This window comes from Epinephelus moara, chromosome 1 (assembly GCF_006386435.1).
Source record: "Epinephelus moara isolate mb chromosome 1, YSFRI_EMoa_1.0, whole genome shotgun sequence".
In the NCBI taxonomy this organism is placed as follows: Eukaryota; Metazoa; Chordata; class Actinopteri; order Perciformes; family Serranidae; genus Epinephelus; species Epinephelus moara.
In genome coordinates, this window is record NC_065506.1 from 41420254 (window position 1) to 41447304 (window position 27051).

General features: G+C 41.0%; 1 protein-coding gene across 4 annotated transcripts; it reads right to left on the bottom strand.

The window, feature by feature from the left end:
* Positions 1–6952: 6952 nt before the first annotated feature.
* Positions 6953–26304, bottom strand: LOC126396183 (RNA-binding protein, mRNA-processing factor 2a). Of its 4 annotated transcripts, none has more exons than XM_050054049.1 (8): positions 25780–26302; positions 21084–21161; positions 19661–19699; positions 17663–17725; positions 16549–16699; positions 13462–13625; positions 10126–10198; positions 6953–8037 (listed from the first exon to the last, which is right to left on the bottom strand). In XM_050054049.1, exons 1-7 carry the CDS (start codon positions 26062–26064, stop codon positions 10133–10135), a joined length of 846 nt encoding a protein of 281 aa, XP_049910006.1. In that variant the 5' UTR covers positions 26065–26302; the 3' UTR covers positions 6953–8037; positions 10126–10132. The 4 variants fall into 4 exon arrangements, with proteins under 4 accessions (XP_049910006.1, XP_049910015.1, XP_049910032.1 ...); XM_050054058.1 differs by having other exon boundaries at positions 13477–13625; positions 25780–26301; XM_050054075.1 differs by lacking the exon at positions 10126–10198 and having other exon boundaries at positions 13477–13625; positions 25780–26304.
* Between the last annotated feature and the right edge of the window lie 747 nt (positions 26305–27051).

The following is a 27051-nucleotide window of genomic DNA, read 5'->3' on the forward strand; positions in this document are numbered from 1 at the left end:
GATTGATAGAAAGGTGGGCTAGTAGATAGATAGATAGATAGATAGATAGATAGATAGATAGATAGATAGATAGATAGATGGATGATAGAAAGGTGGGCAAGTAGATAGATAGATAGATAGACAGATAGATAGATAGATAGATATAAAGGTAGGTAGGTAAATAGATAGATAGATAGATAGATAGATAGATAGGTAGTTAGGTAGGGATAGGGAACATAAGTGTAAGAATAAAAATGTGAATAAAATTAAAAAATAAATTAAAATTAAATAAAATAAGTGTCTGTCAATTCAATTCAATAGAACTTTATTTATCCTGAAAAAGGTACAAACTATCTCCTGTGCTGACTGGGTTCAGACGGGTCCTCTGCCTCCTAAAATCCACCACCAGCTCCTTTGTCTTTGTGACGTTGAGTTGCAGGTGGTTTCTTCCGCACCAGTCCACAAAGCTGTCCAATACACTCCTGGATCCAGCCTCTTGGCTCCCCCTGGTCCCTTGGTTAGGGTTCATCAGTTATTATGGTGGGAAAAAAATACAAGTATCCAAATATTTCTTGCTCAGTGCATTCTGGGATATGCCCCACAGTATTTTAAATAAATACTAAAATACAAATAAAATATAAAAGGTATAGGTAAAGGTATAAAAGGTAAATTAGCCTTTAGTTTGCACAAGATGAATACAAATGAGACGAGTATGTGTCTGTGTATGCTAAATGATATGGTTGTTGTTTAACAGTGTTCCTGCTTTGGTTAACTGACAGATATTATAATTTTGTATTGTTTTTATTTTCTACATTTTATTGTTTTTATGGCAGATTTTGTTTTTGTATTTATCTTTTTCATCTATTTCCTGTTTTCCTTATTGCTATTAATAATTATTGATAGACATTGCTGCTAGTTTCTTATTTTTGTGGACTTTTTCATCATTTTATTGCAATTGTTATTTCATATTATGAAATCCTAAAGCCTGCTGAATGTGAATTGAGGTCATTGCTGTGAAAGAATTTAATGCTCAGTCAATTTTCCCTGAATAAACAATGGTTTGATGAAAATTATTAGAATATTTTACAATTCATTCTCACTTTCACTTCTTTCATTTATTTGAATCAGTGAGCAAAACTAAGTTGTGGCAGTTTGTTTCAGAGGCAGGGGCGTAGCACCAGAGTCTGGGCCCTCTTCATGGGCTGGGGGGCACCTTGGTGGTGAGCTGGCACCTCTCCAGCTGCCAGTCCATGCTCCATGTTTGGTCCAGACGGGGGCTTGGGCCTGTGATCATCCGGTTCCCAACCCAAGTACCTATGAATTGAGCTACTGCCGCCCCTGAAGCCACCTGGCAGTATGTGAGGTGTGTGACATTAGGAAGGGTCAAGCACTGACTTCAGCTTACCATGTTCCATAGGAGACGCAGGGGAAACGTACCCCTCAGTATTTAGATCATGTTCAAGACCAGCCTGTTCTCCAGCTGCTTCATGCCTGCTGGTCAAAGTAGCAGAGGACTTTTATTTTGGAAAAAAAATAAATACATTTACACCATAAATTGATGCAGAAAAGGCACAAAGTTATGCATAAAAATAATGCAGGAAATTGCTCTAAATTTTCTGGCGTACGACCCCCAGACACCTGATTTTGTGTCCCTCTACCCCAGTGTGAACAAAACCTGCGCCCTTGCCATGCCCACAACTGATCATAACAAGGTCGTTCCTGTTTTCAGGGCCAGACAGGCAGAGGATGTAACAAAGTACTGTACTTAAGTACAATTTTGAGACACTTGTACTTTACTGCCTCCGTGGGGTGTCTGGGCTCAGCCTTAGAGATAAGGTAAGGAGCTCGGACATCCGGAGGGAGCTCAGAGTAGAGCTGCTGCTTCTGTGTGTTGAAAGGGGTCAGTTGAGGTGGTTCGGGCATCTGATCAGGATGCCTCCTGGGTGTCTCCCGTTGGAGGTGTTTCGGGCACGTCCCACTGGTAGGAGGCCCCGGGGCAGACCCAGAACACACTGGAGGGATTACATATCTCGTCTGGCCTGGAAACACCTTGGGGTCCCCCAGGAGGAGCTGGAAAGCGTTGCTGGGGAGAGGGACATCTGGGGTTTTTTGCTCAGCCTGCTGCCTCCACGACCCAGCTCCAGATAAGTGGATGAAAATGGTGGGATGGATGTACTTTACTTAAGTATTTCCATTTATATTACTACATAGTTCTACTCTACCAGGCCACATATTGGAGGCACATCCTGTACTTTAAACTCCACCACATGTATTTTGACAGTTGAAATGATCATCACCAGTTGCTACATCAGCAATGTTTATACATTAAAGGGGAACACCACCTAAATTAAGTATCCCAGTATGTTATGTGCAGTGTTTGTGAACTTGAGCTTCTCTTGCTCAAAGACAGAAACCAGAGAGGTAAGTCTCAAACTTGTGATGTCATTGAGTATCAAGTCTGGAGCGGCTCCATGGACAATAATCATAATCATAATCACGGAGTGCTTCACATGTAAACAGACATAATGGACATAAAACAAACACAGCAATTCAATATCAAAATCAGTTTAAAACATGGAGAGAAGTTTCAGAATGAAAGTCAGGAAAGTCAGAGCGAGCTAAAGGCTAAAGTGGACAGTGAGCTAGCTTCACTGATATCTGTAGGTGGTGTGTTCCATAACTTTGGGGTGTAATTGACAAAGGCTGCATCCTCGATCTTCTTCCGGCTGTTGTTGGGAACCTCCAATAAACCAGCAGCAGATGATCGCAGTGTTCTTGGAGGCAAATAGTTGACAAGGGAGTTAGCAATGTAGCTTAGTCAAATTTGCTAACTGGAGCCTGATTTTGTTTGTTTTCCTTTTCATACCCAAATGAGCTTTCAAGGGTAAATCTCTATAATGAACACTTTTACCTTTGTCCCTTTACGTATATTTTAATACTTTTGGACTCAAGTAAGGTTTAAACGCAGGACTTTAACTTGTAACCAGCCTCACTGGTTCCACTTTAAACTGATGATACACAGTGTTGGTGGAAACCCTGGAAAATAGAGATTTCAAGCATGTTAGCGTGGTACAAGCAGTCGTCACATGCTTGAAAACCAGCCGCCGTGCTTTAAAAATATGTAACACAGCATGTTTGTGTGTGCTGCATAGAAACAGCCTGAATAGTTTGTCATTTCTCATGTTGTCTTTGATGCAGCCAGACGGTCCACTAAGGTGCATTTATAATGTTTATTTCATCTTAAGGTGAGACTTGATGTTTTGGAGCGCACAGCTGAGGAAAGAGACACTTTAATCTGTACAGTAGGTGACCTTATTTCCAGAAGAATCAGCTTGTTCTCCAGCTGCTTCATGTCTGCTGGTCATGTGGATGATTGGCCAGGAGAGGGCGACAGAGTCCTGCATTAAAAAATCTTCAGGCCTCCTTGGTCACGCTCCCTGCTGTGTCATTGGACCAGAAAAGGATGTTTTAATCTTTAAAAATTAATAAAATCAAGCTGGCATAATTTCAAAAAGAAATTGCAAGTAATTCACACATTAAGTAACAAGAAAAAAGGTTTAATGCCACATAAAAACAAAGGAAACAGTAATATAAAATAAGAATTGTTATACACATTGTGACAAACCTGCACATTAAGTGGCAGAAAATTATATATATATGACAGACAAGACAAAGACAAGACAGGAAACAATATGTGTGAACGGACAACTGACTCATAACTTCTATAAATTTGTAATTTATATTAATAAAGAGTGTAACTCGTGATGACTAACAGAAGGATTTGACAGCAGGGATAACGTTAAAACTAAATACTCAAAGGCAGGAAAAATTCAAAGGATCGTCCCCAGTAATGTTCATATAAAAACATGTCATGATGTTGTACACTTAAGAGTGTATAAAAACACTCAGTGATACATGTCCTTAAAACACGACAAATAGGCAATAATAGAAGAATTTTAACAGTCTACAAAATATGCTTCAGACTTTATTGCACGTTACACTGGGTACTCGTCTCAGACACGAGGGCTGACGACAAATCTTCAAAAGGGACAGAGCACTTCAATTTATAGAAATCCCAATGATAAACAGCTGCTCTTGTGTTGTGTGATTTCACCCTAAGCCTTAAATTAACTGCTGATCTACTTGATGGGAATGTCCACATTTTGTTTTAGTGCTGATCCCTGAATCCCACTGAGCCACTGCAGCCTGTAAATAAAGACGTCAGGATGAATATTGAAACTGTGCTTTATACAGAACATATCAGAGAGGTCGTATATATGTTCTCAGCAGGGATATAGTATATGATGATCTGATGCTGGCATACAGTTTGTGTCTGCAGATGAAAACAGCAGAGAAAAGGAAATGTTCTGCAGCATCCCCCCCGTCTGAACACTCCGTATTGATTTCATGTCAATCCAAATGTTCTGTGTGAAAGTGACGTCAACTGACCTGTTTTTTCTCTCCATAAAGGGCAAATGGCTGATTCTTTAGGGAATTATTTGCTTCTTCTGAACAGTCTGTTGGTTTCACTTTTAACCCTCAAGATTTAAATGATCAGTTCTGTTAGTCAGCATCCATCGATGCATTAGAGAGTCTCTTTGAGGGTTGCAGCTGTCGTCACTGTCAGTTACCTGTGGTTGAGCTTTCTGATTTAGTGTAGAAAATGTCCAAAAACAATGAAAACGTGAAGACATGATCATTTCTCAGCACTCAAGGTGATGCGTTTAAATGTGACCAATGATTTAAGCGAAACTTTACCCCACAATCCTCTCACCTGTGGTGCTGTTTATCAGTCTAGATTGTTTTGGTTTAAGTTGTCGAGTGTTGGAGATATCAGCTGTAGAGACGTCTGCCTTCTCTCCAATATAAATAACTACATGTCACTCAGCTTGTGGTGCTCAAGGTGCCAATTAAATACATCTGAAAAACTCAACAATGTCTCTTTCCAGAAATCATGACCCAGTTACTCAGATAATCCACAGACCTTGTCGTGAGCAGTTTCATGTAGGAACTATTTTCTCTTTACCGCCACCTATTGTATCACCGTGCAGAAGGAAGCTACTCATAAAAATGAGGCTTGCGCTTGCGACAGTGCAAGATGCAAACATAAACGTCATCCTCCTCGGCTGAGCTGTAACATTAACTAGCTCAGTGGTGCTAAGTGAGCTAGCAGTAGATGCACCATTCCTTCTATGCGATGATTCGATTGGCAGGTGTAGTTTGGTTAAAAGAAAATCGTTCCCACATGAAACTGCTCACGACAAGGTCTGTGGATTATTGTGAGTAACCAGGTCATGATTTCTGGAAAGAGACATTGATGTTGAGTTTATCAAATGTATTTTTTGGCACTTTGAGCACCACAAGCTGAGTGACAGCTAGTTCCATTAAATTGGAGAGAAGGCAGACATCTCTACGGACAATATCTCCAACACTCTGCAGCTCACACCAAAACAATCTTGACTGACAAACAGCACTACAGGTAAGAGGAAAAATATGTGTTTTTGTCAGTTGATGATTCAGAGCTTTAGTGTTTTCGGGTCACATTACTTGCGCGAGACTGCTAGAATATTTTGTGTTAACTCGCTTCATACGTGCATGAAGTTGCCGAATCAATGAGTGAACTTCCGTTGGTACATCCTCAGCGTTATACGTCCCTGGAGGATCTCAGTGCTGACTGGGTAACGTGCCGCGAATTGGTCGCTGAAGTTCAGATTGTCAACTCTCGCTAAAAAAACAGATGACAAGAAATTGGGCCATGTGTGTCATTTGTGTCACCCAGTAGAAATTTGTGTCTTATCACGTCTTTGCATTGGCTTTATATGTGATTCACTCATGCAAATTGTTTTGTTCGTGCCCGCTGTGAACACAACATAAGTCTCTAACTACAGATTGCAACCAGCTGAAACTTCTCCAGGTCAGAATTCCTTCAGTGTTCATTGTTTGAGGTTTTAAGCGGGAGCCAAATCATCCTCAGAGGTCTCTTCCTCTCCAAAACAAATAGACCAGGTGATTAAGACACTGAATAAAGCAGTTTCACGTTAGAAATCAGTGTTTCTCTTACATCGTTTGGCATGTTGGAGGTGGACGTTAGCCTTGCACCTGCTAATCTGTGCTCCCCTTTTATCCCCCCAGTATCTTAAGATGTTTAGGAGGTTTTTAAATCAGCAGAGGCATGATGAGCAGACTCTGATTTAAACGGGTAAAAACACTGAATAAAGCAGTTTAGGTTAAAAAAAAACTAGTTTTTTTCCGACACTGCTCGTCACGGAGGGGCTGCCAACTACAGTGACCGATGCAAATGGCCCTATCTAGAGCCAGTGTTTGGTTTGGCTGCTCTGAGTTACTGTAGAAACATGGTGGTGAAACACGGTGATCTCCGTAGACGAGGACTTGCTTTCTAGTTAGATATAAATAGCTCAATGAGGGTAATAAAAACACAGCAATTCTTATTTCCAGGTGATTTTACACTTAAAAACATTTATATTCCATTTCTGCCTCCAGTCTAAACTCATAGTATGCCATGCCGTCTTTTCTTAAAGAAAAAAGGGGAGCCATCACTCAGTGGAGGCGTATAAATGTGCCAGATGAAGCTGTCATTACATATTGCGTCAAAGACAATAACAAATCCTGTACCATAAATTAACTGTCCACAATATGGACAAACGTTTACAGTCCGCCACCAGCACAGTCACCACTACAATTAGGCAGCTGGTCGTACTGAGAACAGTCACTCAAGAGTCCCTGGAGGAGCCGTCACGGTTGGCTGAACAGAGCGTCTTACCAGCTTATGAGGGCAGAGTGTGGAGGTCAGCGTGATGCAAAGCAACACTAATGCAATGGTGCATTACAAATGAAAAGTTGGCATGAATTATTGATGTCAGCATCTGAGTTGGCGTACAGTGTCGGAGCGTTTGTTAACTTTGATTGGCCGCTGACTTGCCGCGGTGATAAATGACAGGTGCCCAGAGAGAAATGCATTCACTTCTTTATTATTCATAAGATGGGAATATTTTTTACATCTTATGCACAGCAGATACAAAGACAAACATGTTTCTAAACCACAAACTAAATTCCTCCATCGCTCTAAATCCTGCTTCCCATTTCAAAATGGCCCCCCAGAAGAAAACAACCCTTTACGTTTGTAGTCCAGTTTCACATTCTGAAAAGATCGTTTTACAGCAATCTCATTTTAGCAGAATGGCACAAGCCACGTTCAGAATACTTCCATTTTTGACAGATACCCATTTCCCCTTTAAACAAATTGCACTTTTTTCTTCTTTAAAACTACATCAACAAGATTATAGGATCAAAGTAACACCAAAAACACAAGAGACGACTAAACATCCAACTTATACAGGTTCATTATTTTAGTTGCACAAAAATGCATAAATATACATTACGCAAAAAAGTACAAAAATATTTGTACTTTCCTTTGCTCAAATAATGACAGACACTGATATGATCATAAGGACTGGGGTTGTCATAGAACGTAGGGATGCATTCACAAGGTCCATGCGAGATAAGCCATTTACACAACAGCCTAGCTTTCACAGAGGTAAGACCAAGGTTCTACAGGAAAACAAAACATGTCGCTGTCTAGGCCAAAAGGTAAAGAGGCAACACAAACACTAAGAAAATTAGGATACACAGAACTCTGCGTTCTAAATTCATGCCAAAAAGACTAACATGCAATGACTCTTAACGCTTCTAAACCTCCTGGGAGCAGCGGTAACTCCACGGCAGGACTAGCTTAACAACAGTTACTTCAATGAGTCAAATTTCCTCAGCAAATATGATCCGTAGAGTTTGACTAGGCTTTGCATGAGGTTGGTTTTTTTGAAGTGCTAAGATGGTACCGCAATAGTTGCCAAGGATAAGCTCAGATTGTCGACAGCAAGATGGTTTCAACTCAGACTCCCCCCCACAGACAATCGGGAGGAGATATAAATACTGTTTGTTTATAATAATGCACATTTGTCCATTAAATAAACCTGATTAAATTAATGAAGAGCTTGGCAAACCTCACTTCAGCTGGACAAAGGTGTGGTTTCCAGAGGCCTGAAGGAAACAGGGAGAACGAGAGTTAGTCCAAACTAAACAAAAAACACTTTAGATTAAGGTCTGTTGTCAAAAAATGCATGAAAAGATGAAAAATAAGTGTTAGTCCAACAACGCTTTGACTCCCTCAAAGTGGGGACTATTTTCAGCTGCGGATTAATACACATTTGGTGTGCTGCTAACTGTTTCGTGGCAGCAGGATGGTCACTAAGCATTTAACTCAAATTGCAATGCCAAGCTTCATCGTAATAAAGGACCACATCACCCAGTGAACACTTGTAAATGATTTAAATAATTTCTGAAAACTCACAAAGAGCTATATTAGAAAAATAAAATAACAGCCTAAGGGCCTGTGTCCACATGGCGTTTTCTCAGTGGCAGCTTTTTTCCCCCCAGTCGTTCCCAATGAGAAGAGAGCGTATGCAGCTGCCTAGAGCAAAAGTGCTGCACTCAGCTGCTACGAAAACTTCTGATCTTTTCAGAATGGCGATGGTGTCGTCACTGCAGCTCCTTTAGCTACTGTCTATCCCGAGCTAAATTAAAATACCGCAACAAAAACAGAAAAGCCCATTTTTGGAGCACATCGGCCGGCGGACACTGAGTGTTGCTGGTGAGCGTTATGCTTTTATCGCCACACAAGTTGCAAGATGTGTAGTAAACCCTCTGTTAACGTAGCGTTACGTTAGCTACCTAGTTTACATCAAACTCAAGATATTATCATAGAAACTAGGGAAGCACGATATTGGATATTTTGCTGATATCCAATATGCCGATATGCAACGACTCATTTGACCGATAATCAATACTTATAGATACATCCACTTTTTTCCCCACCTAATTTTAGTGATCAAGTCTCGTCTGTGGTGGAATTATCATATTACAATATGCATGTGCACTCTTATCGTGACGGCCCACCAGCAGATTCATTGTGCAAAATAAGAAAAAGCATGTTGGCCGATTCTAATAGTTCATTTTTAAAACCAATATTGGCCGATACCAATGACGTGACAATATTATCATGCATCCCTAATAGAAACAAATCCCACACAGTGCGTCATTTTTAAAAAAGCACCGGGAAAACTTTCTACATGAAGCGCTGAGATGAAATGCTACACCATGTGAACACGGGCCCTAAGAGGAACGGTCTGGTGATTGTCCTTCTTGTCGATAAATCTCAAAGAATAAAAACAGTGACTACATTTACAAGAACGCTGATATTCCAAATTTGATATGGGTCACGCAAACAGCATTTTACGTTTTGATATTCCGAATTAGGTTTTTTCAAATAAAGCATTTGTGATCGCGATGTGTGATATGCTGATATTATTCAGGTTTTAATGGCAAGGAAAGCTAACAAGTCTGCCACAAGTAGAGAACTCCCAAAAAATCCTATTGTTCTAGTATTCGAAGCTGCATGTAAATATTAGTGGAATATTCATTTATATTAGCCGCGTAAACTGCTTTTGGAATAAAGGGAAAAGACTGTATACTGTGCTGTAGTCAGTGATTTGATCCCAGCTGTATATCCAAGCACTGATCTATATTCGCCTGTGCTTTAGAGCTTCGTTGTTAATACATCAATGAGCCACATTGTTGGTGACAGGTGACGTGTTCTTTTATCACAATGAGCACAGGCACTGTAATTTCCCTTCCGTCCCATGTGCATTAATCCACAGCTGAAAACTGTCCCCAACAAATGCCCAATCAAATCCTGTTTGAGTAGCACTTGATAAAAACTACAGCACCCAGCTGTTTAACATTTAGCATTAAAAAAATTACAGTATATATTCATGCCTGTTTTCAAATATTTATTTTTGATAGGAACAATTTTGTGTAGGGTTGAGTGCCACGGACAAGTTGGACTAACACACTGTAAGTTTCAATCTTTTCATGGGATTTGATGACAATTTAAACAAAAAGAAATCTAGAATATCACCAGCCTCATCTTTTAACACCAAAACAGTTTTTGGTTTGTTCATGTTGAAACATTCTGCAGTTTTCAGACAAACACTGTTATTGTGCAGGTTTCAGTTTGCATGACATCAGGTTAGCAGTTAGAAAAACACTGTGGTACCAAAGGTTACTCACTAAATATCTAACAAAACTGCCGGGACTTCCATCCAGGCTGGGAAGTCTCAGAGGGAGTAGGGTACCAACGCATCTGAAGAAACACAAACATAGTCATGTACAGCAGACCAGAACCAGGCCTCAGCTTCAATCCTCAGCTCTGCAGATTTTATCAGTTCACACACTTTTGATAAGCAGGTTTGGGAGGACTGTCCCTTTAAGCCGTGGTCACTGAAGCCATGGGAATGTGGGTCACGTAGCTGCTCATAGAGGACAATGGTCCTCGAGTAATTAACAGGCATGGAAATGTGGAGCGCTGAACCTCTCCATGTGTTAAACATTTCCACGGGGCGAGAGCTGGTACCTTTCCATACCTGTGACTAAAACCTGCGGCAGAATGAGGCCTCACATTTCTACACACAGGGCAGAGGCCACAGCTGCTTAAAGGACAGGTCACCTCAAATCAAAAATACATGTTTTTCCTCTTACCTGTAATGCTGCTCATCAAATCTAGATTGTTTTGGTGTGAGGTGCAGAGTGTTGGAGATATCGCCTGCCTTCTCTCCGATATAATAGAACTAGATGGCACTTGGATAAAACAAAGCTGCAAACACTAATGTCTCTTTCCAGAAATCATGACCTGGTTACTCAAGATAATCCACAGACCTTGTTGTGAGCAGTTTCATGTAGACACTATTGTCTCTCTGCCAAATTAGGCCTGCCAGCTACTTATATCACAGCGCAGAGGGAAGCATGCATCTACTGCTAGCTCATCTAGCACCATTAACAAGTTGCTGTTGAGTTTTGGAAATTTATTTTTTTGGTTCTTTCTTTGGAGTGCCATCTAGTTCCATTATTTCGGAGAGAAGGTGGTCATCTCTACGGCCAGTATCTCCAACACCCCAGCTGGCTACCAACTAGGGCTGCCCCCTAAGAGTCGACCAAAAGGTCATTAGTCGATTTGATTTCATTGGTCGCTTATTTGCAGAAAACAAACGTGAAACTCTATTAGGAGCTGTGCCTTGTCAAAATAAATCAAAACCTTTATGGCTGGACCATGTGGGAATTTACTTTGAAAGGACAGACACAGAAGTGTCCACGCTCAGCAGTCAGACAGCAGTCAGGTTAATTTCCAGGGCTGGTACCTGCGGTTATTCCACAGGCTAGTTAATAACATGTCGGGCAGGAAATCCAAAGTGTGGGATCATTTTGAGAAGGTGAAGGACGAACCCAAGGTGATATGTAAACTCATCTTCATTGGTCGACTACAAACATGACGTATCATCTGAAACATGGAAGTAGCTACATGCCCATTAGCCCACAGCGTCATTAACAGGCGGCTCGCTCAGTGTGTGACGTGCACTTGTAGATAAAATATAGGCCTATATTAATGAAGGTTCATTAGTACGGTTTTGTATTTCTCTGTAATGTAGCACAGTGTTAACAATGTTACTGATACTATTCTTTCTCACACCTTCAACTCAAACCACCAAAATATATCATTTAATAATCAAATTAATATCGTAAACATGCGGGCGACTAGTTGACTAATGGCCCTAAATGACGACTGTTGGTCGACTAGGAAAATTCTTAGTCGGGGGCAGCCCTACTACCAATGTTGATATTTGGTTTGGCCAAAATTCAGCGTCAGAACGTCTAACAGCAGCAACATTTTGTAACCCAAATATCATCTGTAACCAAAAGCAACCAAAATCCAGTCTTCCAAACATTTCATGTCAACATCATCTTGATGTAAAACATTTAATCAAGGTAGAGGGAAAAAAAAGCAATGGCTGAGAAAATTTCATAATGTTATCGTCCACACATCGTGAAGTTCTAACAATATTTAAAATATTGCCAACCCACATTTAATGTCTGTCCAACGAAAGAGTCAAAACATCTCTCTGACATCATATTGACGCTGCCAGCTGGTACTCAACAGCTCACACCAAAACAATCTAGTTTGATAAACAGCACTACAGGTAAGAGGAAAAATATGACTTTGGGGTGAACTGTCTCTTTAATACACTCGGGAGGTTATCATCAGTTGTTTAAGAGACATTTGATGTTACACTGCTGTGTCACACAGTCAAACTAACGAGGCCGAGAGTCAGTGGGGAGAGAACTCGGGGCATTTTAGGGATCTTTCATCGGATTGCAATTAAAAAGGCCTTTCCCCCCTTTGTGTGGCTACACAGTCAGCTTATGTTCCAACAGGAACGTGGACAGTAAGTTGGCACCTCCAGAGAAGGCCATCAGGTCTGACAATTTCTCCAAGCAAATACCTCACATTCCTGCGCCTCTTACGCCCCACAAAATGGTCTATGTAATAGCTGCCTACTTTGCAGTGTAGCACTCCCCTGTGCTCTTACATTGCAGGAGGAAGTTAGATCACAATGAACTCTAAATGACCCAACAAGTGAAATATTTTCCATTGCTATTGTTACCAAAAGCCCTGCCCACTGCTTTGTAGTTAGCTGCACTACTGCTGTAGCATTTCTGCTGCAATTAGCTTACAAAGTAAACACTCTGTACACTCATTTCTCTAGAAAGAAATAATGTTTTAAATGCATTTCAGACTGAAACACTGACAGTTAAATGTTAAAGCAAGTGAGCATGCAGTGCATCTACTGTCTATACGCACACCTACTTAGTCTTGGTTCAAAACTCCATCTTAAGGCTCAAATGTTTATTTTTCTAAAATGATTTCTGCTTCTTTAGTCCATGCCGTAGACCAAAACATGAGTATTTTATTAGTGAGCACTTTTAACCTCCAGCACACAGATGGGATAGTGATGCACGAGCTCCATTAAAAGGAAAAATTTATACCTCAATGTCTGAGAGTGATCAACAAAAAGGAAGCAGTGAGCCAAAAGCAGCCAGATGACGACCACAAAGAGGGCTTTAAAGGAAGTGCGTGGTATTGTTACACTACATCAAAGAATGTACACACCACGTCCACTGAAGGCGAAACAGGAGTGAAGTCATTTTCCATTTTGAAATGACAAATCTTTATTACAATATAACTCAGGGTTTTAATTTCATTTGACTCTCTGTTTCACAACATTAAGACTGGGCACAAGTTGTGCAGCCAACAATTTGCAGAGAAGATATTTGTGGCTCCACAAATTGTGCTGTTATTGTAATACCTCAGAGGGCCACTGGGACTGTTTCAGGAATCTTAAAGTCTGCTTTTAAAAGTGCACCATGTTGTCAAACAGCAGCAGTGCATCATTACCACTCATTTTATGATTGTACCTCGGTGCAGACATTAATGTGTCTCTACAAAGGTTCCCTGTGTTGTTAGAGCTGAATGTGTGCTACTTAAAAAGAATAGAAGATAAGAGAAACACACACCGGTTGGTCCCTCACCTGGGCGTGGAGGGCTGCAGCAGCGGCAGCGGCCGCTGGGTAAGTGAAGGCTGCGTGAGGGAGGCCTGGGGTCAGCTCCGTGGTGTACAGGGGGTAAGGAGTCCAGGCATCCGGAGATGCTGGGATCAGTGCTGCCCCTGTTAGATCATCTGGGGAAGTACAGGGCGGGAGGAAACGTAAAGCTGACTGACCTACCCTTAAACATATAAACATGTAAAGACGCTAAACATTTTAAATGAAGAAGAAAATGTGTCGTCAAAACATGCTGCAAAAAAGAGGTTTGCTAACTGCTTTGTGTCATCGTTGTGTGACTTTTAGGTTTACTACTGATGAATGTTGTAATACTGTAATGGCTTGAATTATCACTAAAGGAAAATAATGTACCCCTAAAAAGTGCAGTCAGACCAGATTTCGCTGTACACATCACTGTCACACACATCCAAAATCGGCCGTGTTTTCGGCTTCACACAGAGTTCAAACTAACTAAACGTCGACACACGACACTGTAAAGTTTACGAGCAGGTGGAGCTGATCCGAAAATACTAGCCCAGGGTTCCCACGGTCATGAAACTCATGGAGAAGTTATGAAATCAGAATAACTGTTTTCCAGGTATGGACATGGTTTGGAAGAAAAAGGTTTTGGCCATTGTTTAAAATTTGTTCCTAACAATCTCCATCAACATCTGTATGTGGGGCCCATATAGGTCGTGTATGGACAGAAATATGGGCCCTATATGGGACTGTCCACAGGTTCCACGTTGGCCCTGTGCCAATTGCCCATATGGGTGGGTTTACCCAAGTGGCCAAGATAAGATGCCCATTTTAGGCCCATACCCACCTCATACCCAGGTAGCCCCAGCATAACCTATGTGGGGCCAAACTATGTGGGCACTGGACATGGGCCCATGTGGAATCCATAGACAATCCCATATCGGGCCAGTTTTTAACTCCCCACATACAAATGTTGGCTGGGGTTTCAATCATTAAGCAAAATAAGTTCCATGCATTACTCATTTAAAATCCAGGGCTGCACTGTTTGACTGTTGAATTAGTGCATCAGCTAGTTGGGGGCGGGAATGTCTGACGTGCGAGTCAAGTTAGCAAACAGGAGGAGTGTGTTTAATAATGTATGTGAATGACAGATATGATACATGGCTCGACAGAGGCTGGAAGGAGGCTCTGCACCAAAACGTTTCAAGACAAGTAGGGATGCACGATATTTGATTTTTTGTCGAAATCCGATATGCCAATATGAAACAACTCTGACAAATGGCAATATCAATATATTCACCTTTTCCCACCTAATTTTAGTGATCATTAAGTCTCTTCTGTAGTTGAATTATCATATCATGCATGCATACCCTTATCGTGACAGCCCACCAGCAGATGGAGACATGAAATACAATACTTTCAGTGCATGTAATATTCATTCATTGTGCAAAGTAAGAAAAAGCATGTTGGCCGATTCTGATTTCATTCCTTCATTTTAAGGACGATATTGACCGATACAGATGATGTGCCGATATTATCGTGCATCCCTAACGACAACTAAAACGCTGCTCAACAGAGTGCCAACGTCAGCACATATTTCATGCCATGCCATAACTTTACCCTTCTACCATCATGATAATCATCGCAACAGCTGCGAGACAACTTCAACCAGTCCATTGCAGCGGCCAACGATCTGACTGGATCTCACATTATTCATACACCTCTTGCGCAGAGCTACGTTTACAGACAGCGCAATAGTGGCCAAATTTAGTTGTGGGGAAACAGTGTGCGTATCTCTCCACATTTGGAACTGCACTCTATGGCGGGATTTATAGGCTACTTCTGTGGCGTAGACTCTGCATAGATGTGTAGCCTACTCTATGCCACAGCTTGCGCCGTAGCCTGACGTGCACTTCCCAGATATGCAACTACACGTCACTGCGACACAGGTTCCATTTCCCTCAGTGGAACCTAAGCTAACCTAACAAATGTGAAGACAGTAAAGCCCCCACACAGCGGCAAGTTAAGTTTTGTGTGCAATTTATCCTAGCTCCATATTAGTTGAAGGAAAGTCCACTAGCCCCTAGGCTAATTTATGCAATGTAAAATGTCATAGACTGCTAATAACATTAGCATGTTGTATTTGTGGGGGGGAAAGTGTCCAGCAAAAGACAAGTGTTCTGTCTGTGAATCTTGCGTTATAATGAAGCCGATTTGTGTACTTTTGAATCAATCAGAATTTACTTCAGAAACCCCACCACTAACTAGTGTTTTGGAGGTGTAACTGCAGAGCCGACAGACATCACCACGCAAGTATAAATGCTCACAACTGCACAGGCTGCTTGTGTAGGCCCTGCATGGAGCCGACACACCTATAAATCTGCCTTACTTCAAATCACATGTTGTCCAAGGTGTCTGGGTTGTTTCAGACCTAAGTCATGGAAATAGGGTAAAATATGGAAATGTTTTGAACATGCATTGGTAAAAATGTGTGGGAACCCTGATGGTTATACTCCTATTTTATACCTGCATGGTGAAATACAAGCAGCAAAGATGCAGCTGCAGTGAGAGTAAGAACAGAGACTGACCTTAGTGAGTAAAAAAAATGCTGCAATTTACAATTTTGTGAACCGCTGCTTTCCCACAGTTTGTTTACAACCCTTCCTCGTGGTTTCCTGTCCTCCTCTGCTTTAACCACAACACGAGTAATTTGCTCCAGTCGAAATCTGGTCTGAATGCAGCCTAACACTGTTGTCAACCATGGTCTGTCCCAAACTACTGAATCCAGCAGGTGTTTCTGCAGAGAGAGCTGCTGACTAAACCCTGTGAGAGAGTGGAATTTCCCAGCTGTACAGAAGCAAAGCGGCTGTCTGAAGAGTCGAGATGACACATGCATGTGGAGGTGAGTTAGTCCTTAATTTGTTAGACACAGTTTAAGCCCTGCCCATTTGTCTCTAATACCACAATATGCTAAGATAGATTTTTTTTTTTTTTTAAAGGGCAACAAGGGCAATCGAGTACTGGCGTTGCCAAGGTGAGAGTGGATGAGAGAGCCTAGAGTGGTGCAGCCGTACAACTTACATGGGTCCCGTGCAATGAAGTGTGCTCCTAGAGCAGGGTGGATATTTGTGGGGTTCGGTGTGGCCATCAGCTTACTCTTTGCCATCTTCGTGTTGGCTTTAGCAAACTCTAAGCGCAGGGTCTGGGGACTTTCGGGGTCAAAACGGATACCCTGGGGGAGAGACGGAGGAGGGGAGGAGGAGGGGGGACATAGTATCGTAAGGGAGGTGGGCTGAGTTTGAGGGGCAGAAGCTCAGTAGTCTCACGTGGCCTCCTTTCCTAAAGCCTTGTTTCAATACTTATGGTGTATCCTTCAAGCTTCCCTTGAGATAAACACTGTTGTGGGAAGTTAAAAATATACTGTGTTCAAAAAAAGGTCACGTCTTCACAAAAACAAAAAGGGCAGACTGAAGGATACACTCTGGAAATATTTCAACATGCTTGCATCTCTTTTTCCTTGTGACGAAATCAAGAGCCAGGAGGAGAAGGAGACGAGGAAAAGGGCCGAGACGTTTGAGTGTACTTCCTTTTTTTAAGGTGGCTGAACCCTGCTTGTGTTCTTGTGCCCTAAGCGTTGTGCCCACATGCAGGTGAGTAGTATTTTGGTGTGTGTGTGTGTCTGTGTGTGTGACTGCTGGTGTGTCTAAGAGGTGATGCTCATAAGGAAGGCTAAGCTATGAGAGAGAAGTGTTAGATACTGCCAGATACGTGGGCTACTGGGTGACAAAATAAGAGGTTACACTACTGAAGATGTGTCCAGGTAACACTACACATGTGGCTATAGATCAAAGTATTACAGTAAAGCAGTGATATGCAAAATAAGGAAAGCTATACCAGACTAAGAAGGGATGTGTATCAAGGTCAAAGTAAACTACCGTAAGGCTACGGGATTCTGGCCTCTTTCCAAAAATGGCCCTGCCATTGAATTATAAAAGACAAAATGGGTTGACTTTGAGAGATTTTATGGGAAAGAAGAATTTCTTTTTTTACAGCTCCCAATCACTTCTTTTTAGGTTCAAGCAAAGGTTAACACAAATCTAAAAAATACAAAGCAACTTATTTAAAGGAGGGTTTTAAATAAGGGGGGAAATCAAACAGCAAGAAAAGAAAACAATAAAAATAAGGCAATGCTTACATTTAGAGCATTTTTGGCAGCTTCAGCTCCAGAGCGACTGTCAAAGGTTACAAACCCGACAGGCTGGAAGGCAAAAGGGAAGAAACACACTGTGACACCAACAGGGGAGCATCTGACATGCAAGAAGCTGCATATTTTTGTCAAATATCACGTTGATTGTAAGTATATATATATCTTAATATCATAATAAAAAAACCTGTGTCAAACAAATCAGCAAGAAAAGAGGACAATGTGTCCTTCTTTAAAGGTCCAGTGTGTAAGATTTAAGGGGATTTTAGTGAAATCCAGCAGTGAGGATTGCAGATCACAGCTTAAACTTCTCCCAGTTTGAATTCTTTCAGTGCTCATTGTTCAGTAGGTTTTTACCAGGAGCCGAATTAACAGTAGAGGCGTCTTCCTCTCCAAAATAAATGAACCAGGTGATTTAACTCGGTAAATCACTGCAGATGGGCCGCTGGTCAGTGGTGAAAAAAGTATTCAGTTCCTTTAAGTACAGTACGATTAGCAAACTGTGAAAATACACCGTTACAAGTACAACCCTCTGAAACCTGGAGCGACATCACTCGTCTTGTGCTGCTTTCAGATGCCTTTCACAAGTATTTAAACCTTTGAAACCTGAGCGCATTGGTGCAATCTCTTTGGAAAACGTGGGGGAAAGGCAACGAGCAACTTGGTAAGAAATTTACTACAAACTGCAAAAAACAAACAAAAAAAAAAACCCCTGAAAATTTTTTTTTTTTTTAAACAATGGAAAAAAACCTGAGTAAACTGTATTTATTCATATTATTACTGCTATTTTTTTGTTGTTATTTTTCCAGGTTTATTTATTTATTTTTTACTTTTCTTGTTTTTAATTTTCTCTTTTTACTAATTTCTTGCTAATTTTTTGGGGTCATTTTATCTTTTGTTGCTGATTGCCTTCTTCCCGTGTTTTTAAAAGAAATCAAGCCAATTTGATGAGGTTTCAAATAGTTAAGTAAAAGTAAGAAAAGTCAGGAAAATGTACTTAAAAGTATTAACAGTGAAAGCAGATAATTCCTAAAAAAAAAAAAAAAAAAAACACCACACCTACAAATTCCAATGCAGAAAGTTTATTAAAAAAAGAAAAAAAAGTATAATATTGAAAATAAATTACAAAATGACTTATCAAAATGGCTGCCAATTAATTTTCTGTCAATCTGCTAGTTGATTAATGGACAAATCATTTCAGCTGTACTTGTATAAATTGTAGGGGAGGTTTAATAATTTAAAACAAACCATCATAAAATATAAACTTCATGTTTTTTATCCACAACCTTAATTTGTAAAGTAACTACAGCTGTCAGATAAATGTAGTGAAACAAGTTCATTACCCTTTGAAATGGAGACGAGTGGACGTATAAAGTGGCATGAAAAGAAAAGACTCAGGTAAAGTAAAAGTACCTCAAATTTGTGCTTAAGTAAACACACTCAGTTACATTCCACCACTGCCATTAGCCCAGCACCTCCTAATGTGTGCTCACCTTTTTTCTGATAACTTAAGATCCAGACTTTCAGGAGGTTTTTACAGGAGCCGAGTTATCAGCAGAGGTCTTCCTCTCCAAAACAAACAGACCAGGTTATTTAAACCGGTAAAACCGCTGAATAAAGCAGTTTAATGGTTAATAAATCTGTGTCTTTCCAGCACTGCTCATTGTGCAGGGGCTGCTAACTATGGCGGCAGACACGAAAACACAAATGGCCTAGCCATGCTGGGCTTCTGTGGAAACATGGCAGCGTAACATGGTGATCTCTGTAGATGGTAATGTAATTATAAACTAAAGAAAACACTTTTCATTTCTGCCAATATATCCCCCTAAATCCTACACACTGGACCTTTAATATCATAAAAATCATAATAGTTTGTCATTTTTATGTCTTCAGCCAAATGTTAAAGTTACAAAATGTCTGCCTGGACATTTGTTTAGTATTTAAGTAGAGCATTAAAGCATTTTCCTCCACTGATGGAGGGCGTCTCACCTGTTTTGATGTTAACTTAATCAGTGACCCTTCATAACCCTGCGGGGAAGAAAGATAGCCAATTATCCACTCTGGAGTCACATGCAGGAAGTCAGGCGTGAATGCGTCTCGCTATATCAAGAGAAACCTGCCTGTGTGCACCTTCAGTTTGAGCTCAACAGCAGGCCGTCACAGATCCTTCTGTGGCAGTGTTACAGTCATTGTGGCAAAATAAAGACAAACATGCCAACAAATGCAGCTTTCTATGACTGTACAGATAAAAGCCCTGATATCCTGAGAGCTAAGAATAAGAAAATGAAGACCAGGTTTAGTTTAAAAAAAGGGAGGCAAGCACATGTTATCAGATGTGTGAGGGTTTGCTCTCTTTCGCAGAAGGTCTGAGCCTAGATTAGGCATGACTTCCAAACACAGCCACTGGTTTTAAACCAGGTTAAAAACAGCACAGGGGTTGGTAAAAGCAGGAGCAAATTCCTGAGAAATGACGGGGAATCTTGCCTGACCAGAGTATTGATAGATGGGATCTCTCCTGATCCTGATTTACAGCCATGGAAAATTAAACAACTTTCACTGGCTGTCATAAATCCTTAGCAACAATCCGAACCAGATTCAGCTTCAGTAATTCAGGGGAGAAAAACAAGACGTAGAATTGAGTCACTATTAAAGATTTCTCTTTTTTTTTTAAAAAAAGGTTGAAGTTTGGATTAAATTTAAAACCTTGAGTGAATCAGACTGAGCCCTGTTTGCACACACTGTTTGCCTTCTACAGAAGCAAAGGGCAAAAAGTAAAACAGTGCCTTGAGAAAACATCTCAGTGGTTTCACAATGTGTCAATGCTACGAGAGGAAATAAAAAAAATTTCCCTACACGGTGGGCGAGCTGGGTCACGGAGAGGGTTGGTTGGCCAATCGCGAGGGCTACTCATTTACACATTCCACAAGATCATCCATGTGCGAGGGATACCACTTCCAATTTGGTTAGTTAGGACACGGGGTGGGAGGGGTGTTTATGGAGTCCGGTCAAAAAAACAGAGCAACAATGATGTGGCCTCATTTCCATATATGCAAATATCTGGACATCCATTAACAGGAGAGGATTGTTTGATTCAGCTAACGAGGAGCTCTGATAAACTGAGTGTGAGCGACAGCCGGTGACATCACTGCGTCATGGAAAGTGGTTTTAAAAGGACAACCTGCACACTGTTAGTTGCTTCTATAAAATGTTTAAACTCCCAAAGACCTTCATCTGTGCGCAGATAATCCTTTCAGAGACTCTTTCCACGACTTGTTTCCAGCAGCTGGCACATAGCAGCTACCTTTGCTTTATTTTTAAGAAGAGGGGAGAAGTCAAGTCTGTTTAGTCATTTAGAAACCTCAACAACACACAACACCTTCACTCTTTAAAAACATGACACATTGTCGCCTACCTTAAAAGGTCTGAAGAGAAGGTAAAGTTCCCGTGGTTTGATATCGACAGGTAGGCCACTGACAAACAGCGTTCGTACCTGCAAACACAAAGCAAAGCTGCATGTGGTCAGCTGGAAATATTCTGCCTTTTTATTTGGTGTCGTCGATCTCCAGACAGCAGCAGCATGTGTGATAAGAACTGAGTTGCACAAAAAGATTTAGAAAGGCTTGGCCGAGGTCCCGACGTCTCTCATTCCTCCTTAATAAGTAACACACATACTGTATGGATGGATATTTACAGGGCAGCTCTGCGTGCAGTGTGCTGTGGAACACAAGACAGAATAAACACAAGAAATGTTTTATTTCTGACGAAGACCTCAGCGTGATGAGTGAATGTCAGACACCAAAAACACAACACAGTGTGGAGCTGACAAATTAATTCATCTGCAAAGGTCGTGTCAACTGTTGGTCAGGTGTTCCCAAACTGAAGTGTCACTGCAGACTCAATCCTTAAAGCTACAGGTTCACAACTTTTTTGGGCTTGTGACCCTTAAAGGCAAGACACCCAGGGCTAAAACAGGGCTGCGTTCACCTACGACAAAATGTATATTTAAACAGAAACAATGATGTGTTAAACACTCTGTGCGAGCGCAGGTGCACGACGAGGTTTAATTCAGTTCAGTTCAAAGGGGCATTACAGGTGTGGGAAACATGTTACATTGCCAATACAGTTAGTAAAGATCTGCTAACGTTTGGTTTATTTACATGTCGCAGCTGATTTTCTTAACACCTGACACACCTTGCAAATCAGAGAAAATGTACCTTAAAGCCCATTGCACATTGATTTAAGGAAACATGTCGTTCAACTGGACACTGTAGCAGAACAGTGCACAGTGTTATGAGATTAAACACGCGTCAGTTTGTTCATGCACTGGAAGATTTTGGGCAATTTGCTTCCATAACATGACTTATTTCAGACAAGAAGAAAGAAAATCTCTAAAATACACATTCAGGTGTTTATTTTAGTTCTTATTGCTGTTGTGGAAATGTATTCAACAAGCACATACGTACTTAGATAATTCTTTTTTGCATATTAAAACATAAAATTTCAAAAAACATCATCACAAAAAATAGTCATCTTAATGTAAGTAATCAGCTGAGGACGTGTCATGGTGATGTCCTTAAGTTTTACCTTAGCATTTTGTTTTTTTGCCTTTAAAGTGTATGGAATTTTACAATACATATCTTTTAAGGCTGTTTTCTCAAAATAAGTGGTGTCTCACACTCCGAGCCAAAAATTTCCACTTCAGCAGCACTTGTATACACAAATCTTTCCAGTTTTATGGCTGTTGACAGTATTTTCTGATTTGTGGAGTGATATCCAAAATTCCCTCTGTAAAAACATTTGATAAGAAACTAAAATAAGAATTTTGAACCTGCTTTATCCAGTGTTCAGATTTCTGTTCAGGAAATAGATGCAAATCAGTGCATATTAGACTAGCTCATGCCTTAAAAAAAAAAAAAAAAAAAAGAAGCTTGTAATACAAAAAATACTTGTCTTAACTGCGAGTAATCAACTGGAGAAGCTACATGATGATATCTGTTAGTTAAAAATGTTACCTACTTCATCTCCTTAAAAAAATAAAGATGTTCTAAAACTATTTTTTCCTCCCCGATACCGATTTCGAAACTTGAACTTGCAGATCAGCTGATACAAAGTACAATACCACTGCATTAAAAAAGAAATGATCAGCTGTGTACGACTGACGCTGTACGGACGTGAAATGATTGCCATCATTGTTGTGTGGCAGAACTCAGGTTAAACCCTGAACTGCTGGGACCAGTGTCAAATTCAGCTCTGAACACTAACATCACACCATTTTCTGGAAACAGTTCTTTGCTGCTCTAAAACAGTAGCTGCCAGTGGCTGCAGAGCACAACTCTTTGTGTAGCTACTGTTGTAGAGCAGTGAAGAAGAACCGATTTCTGGGAAACGCCTGTGAAGTTTATTAACAAATTACGTGGTATCAGATCGGTGCACGGACTTGCACACTTGCTGAATCCTGATCCAGCATTTTAGGCAGCATCAGAGAAACTCGGATCAACTGTGCTGAAAACTAAACGTCTCTTTGCGACCCCTCGTCAGTTTGCACGTGTTGTGAGTAGATCGACCAAGGTGTGATTAATCCTTCCAAGACTGAAAGAAGCAAAGTATCCAGTGATGAATAAACACTGGACACTGGAGCAAAACAGCACTGTCCTGGTTTTGCCTCTTTTGTTGTTGTTGTGTCTTTTGTTGCTGTTATGCATCGTTTTGTGGTTTTGTGTCTCTGAGGTCGTTTAGAGTCTCTTCCTGGTGACATGTTAATCTGAGTGACATTTTGCAGGAGGCCAGGGGGGGCCCTGACACTCTGGGGCCCTGGGCATGTGTCCGGCAGGCCCCTTCATTAATCCATCAATGCTTCTGAGGTTGGGAATCACTGCTTTAAGCCCTTGTCAGAACAAAATAGGATTTAATATTTGTCTCATCAAAAGATCAACAGCTTCTTCTCACTGCTGAGGAGCTGTCTCTGACTAGCTGCAGATTAACTTGTGAAATTTATCTTATCTTTGGACAACTGTTTTATTGTTTTTACTATTTTAACTTGCACTCACACATCTTGATAAATGTATTTTTGCAGTGTCTTGAATGTTGCACCTTGATCCAAGAAAAAAGGCTCTGTCATTCTGCCTCGCACAGAGATGTACAGTAAAATGACTTATCTGAAACCTGTGATCCTCCAACATGTTACAGTCTAAACGAAGAACATAAGCTGCTCTTCATCCTGCTGGGGTCCCAGGATCCCCCTTCAAGGACCCCTGGACTTGCCCTGACCGGACACTAAGAGGCGATGCTGTGTACAGTGCGGTGTGGCCGGAGGAATAAACAGTGCAGTGCGAGGCCCATTAGTTCCCAGCCGGTGGGGAGGCCCTCAGTACAATGGGGCTGCCAGACGAACAGCACTGGACAACAGCGCACAGCGTGACACCATTTCCTTCCTCTGACCCGCGGCCCCAACCCTGCCGGCCCTCCGGCATTTTTCAGGTGCCGCACAGCAGCAATTCTCAGCCCTTTACAAGTCAACACATACAGTGAGTGGAGGCCGGCTCAGCTGGACACAAACTCAATGGAGATGTTTTAATTTGAGTGTCGGCTCCTCATTGACTGAGCGTATCAACCTGTAGTGTTTAATAAAATCTGAATTACATCTTATATATTTAGGTCATTTATTTCTACAAACAAACAGCACCACTGACGCCTGACATGATTCTGTATCTTGATGATTTAACACCTCTAAACACACTTTTTTAGGGATTTCAAATAAATGTCCGTCCTGTTTGTTTAATCTTTGCTCTTAATTACAAGGCCATAAAAACACAAAAAGGAAATCAGGCTAAGAAAAGTCAAGTGGCCACACGTGGCTTTGTTGGAAGATAATGGGAACAAAGGAGGACCAACAAAAGGCCCAGCACTCCCCTCAGTGTCTCTCCATAAGGAGTCATTAAAGAGGAAATATAGCTGGGGCCACACACAACCGAGGCGAGGCAACTGGAAAGATTCAATACGGTTTATTTTGGAGGCCATTTGAAAATAATGGCATTTGTAATATTTTGATTCTAAATATATTTAAACCTACAAATTGCAGCTAAGGATCTTAACTGTTTTATTTTAGGCTCCAGTTTCATGATGACTTGCAGTTGGTGTGACGCATCTTATTTTGTTTGGCACCTAAATGCAAAACAAAATGGCACCGTCACAAAGTCTGGATTCTCAGGAAGGGTGGAGAAAAAATATTGTAAATAAATGGATATTTGGAAGATTAAAAAGCCATATATTGTACCATGGACTTTTACATTGAGTGAGCTGGCCTGTCGATTTTTGTCCTCAAAGAGCAGCTGATTTTTTTTTTTTTTTTTTACAATTAACTAGGCTACACAGTGCTTCAACCCTGTACAGCACTTCCTATTTTATTCTTCATAAAAGGCCATATATGTATATATATATATATATTTAATTTATAGCACTTTTTCCCCAATCCAGATGGGCTCACTGAATTTACTCATTTGCAGTTTTTCTTTTTAATAAATTACATTTTTTTGGATTAAATCTTTTTTTCCCAACTCACATGTGAAGCTAAATTAAAGCCTTCTCCTTTTTTTTTTAGCAGTGTGGGTCTCAAGAAAATAATTTTAAAAACAAAAATTAGCTTTTTAATAAAATATGTTTAAAAATAAAGGAAAGATGCATTAAAAATAAAAATACATGAAAAATGCATGGTTAAGAGCTTAATTGTTTCAGTGCAGTGATTATTTCACACCTGCTGACACACAGTTTAATCAGTAAAGAAAACTGACGTCACTGGGAGTTTTAAGGAGAAAGAAATGCGTGTTTAAATTACATTTTGGAGGATATTCCTACTGGAAGTGGCTTCTCCCCTTTAAACTGCCTTACTTCCTTTTAAACCGTTTCAAGGGAGCGAAAAAAGTCACAGTGAGCTGAAGGAATTTCCCCCAACACACACACACACACACACACACACACACACACACACACACACACACATGTGCGTGTGTATTTGAGGCCGGAAACATAATTTTATTCGCTTGTCAGTGAACATGAACACACCGGGGTCACAGTCCGGAGCTGCTTGGAAATGAAACTTTGCCCAAACTCACCTCCTCTTCGATGGAGACGTTGTTATTCGGCTCTGCGTCAGCTTTGAGACTCATGTTGGCGCTCGCTTCAGCGGCTGCTGCTGCTGCTGCTGCTGCACACAGGATCAAGTTCTTCCTCGTCGAGTGATATTTCCCCCAAGTGCGTCTGAAGCTGCTGTGAAAGTCCGGGTGGCGTCTGAACTTGAGGAGAGAAGATGTGCCGAGGTGAGGTCGTGCGGACGAGGACAGCGAAGAGGTATCCGAGGATATCTTAGAAGTAGTAGTAGTATTGCGAGAGAGAATCATTCATAAAAGGGAGGAAAAGGAAAGAAAAGAAACACAGACACGCGCTAAAACTAAAGGTGAGAAGGTGGATTAGTGCTCCGTGTGTGAGGGTGAAAGATGTGGGGGGAAAGAAGTGCGCGTAAAAAACTGGAGTCCTCTGCGCTCACATCAATGCCCTCAGCTGTGGGACTGTGCGGAGGAAGAACAAGTAAACTTTTCTCATTGGAGCGCGTCTCTCTCTCCTCCTGTCCGTGAGCGAGGCGAGCCCCCCCCCCCCTTCTCCTCCTCCTCCTCCTCTTCCTCCTCCTCCACTCTCCCATCCACCACCTCCTCCTCCTGCTTTTCAATTAGGTCATCAATTATGTTAGAGTCTGCTGTGAGCCGTAATCAGGCTGCAGATCCGCCTCAGCTGTTGCAGGAAGGCCCGGCCCCTCCGCCGCCGCATCACCGTTTCTATGGGACCCACAGAGCCAATAGTCACTTATCCCAAACCTCTCCTGTTTGCATCAACCTTTAGTGAAAAATGTTTTTTATTTTTGTTTGTTTTTGTCGTGTAAAAAAACACGACAAAAACAAACAAAAATAAAGAGTGTCGTCCAACTCTTTCCCTCGCAAAAAGGGAAACAATAAAAAAAGGTACAAAATAGGCCTCTTGGATCTTCTACTGTTTCTGTGACACTGATACCAAGGCCATAGGTTTTCTTTCAGCATGGGGGGCATACAAAATGGTGGGTTTGGGGTCCTTGTCCGTAAAATTTTGAGCATCAAACAAACAAAATTAAATAACAAAATTAATATCAATAGTCATCCTTTACATTTTTATCACTTTGATGTAAAGTAATGAAATGTGTTGCTTAAATAAAATTGCCTTAAACTGCCCTTTAAATAGCCCTTACACTTTTGTTATCAAGTGTGTGGTCATAAATGTTTTACCAAAGAATATAAAGAGTCAAGGGCATAGATTTCTGAGGGGAGAGACACATGCAATTTGGGGTGAAGGGGTCCTCT

Excerpts from the sequence above, each read along its gene's own strand:
- LOC126396183 (XM_050054049.1), bottom strand. The coding sequence starts at position 26,064 with ATGATTCTCTCTCGCAATACTACTACTACTTCTAAGATATCCTCGGAT. Across the intron at positions 21,162-25,779 it reads ACGTCTCCATCGAAGAGGAG|GTACGAACGCTGTTTGTCAG; the intron begins GTGAGTTTGGGC and ends TTGTGTTTGCAG. Across the intron at positions 17,726-19,660 it reads TTAAGTTAACATCAAAACAG|CCTGTCGGGTTTGTAACCTT; the intron begins GTGAGACGCCCT and ends TTTGCCTTCCAG.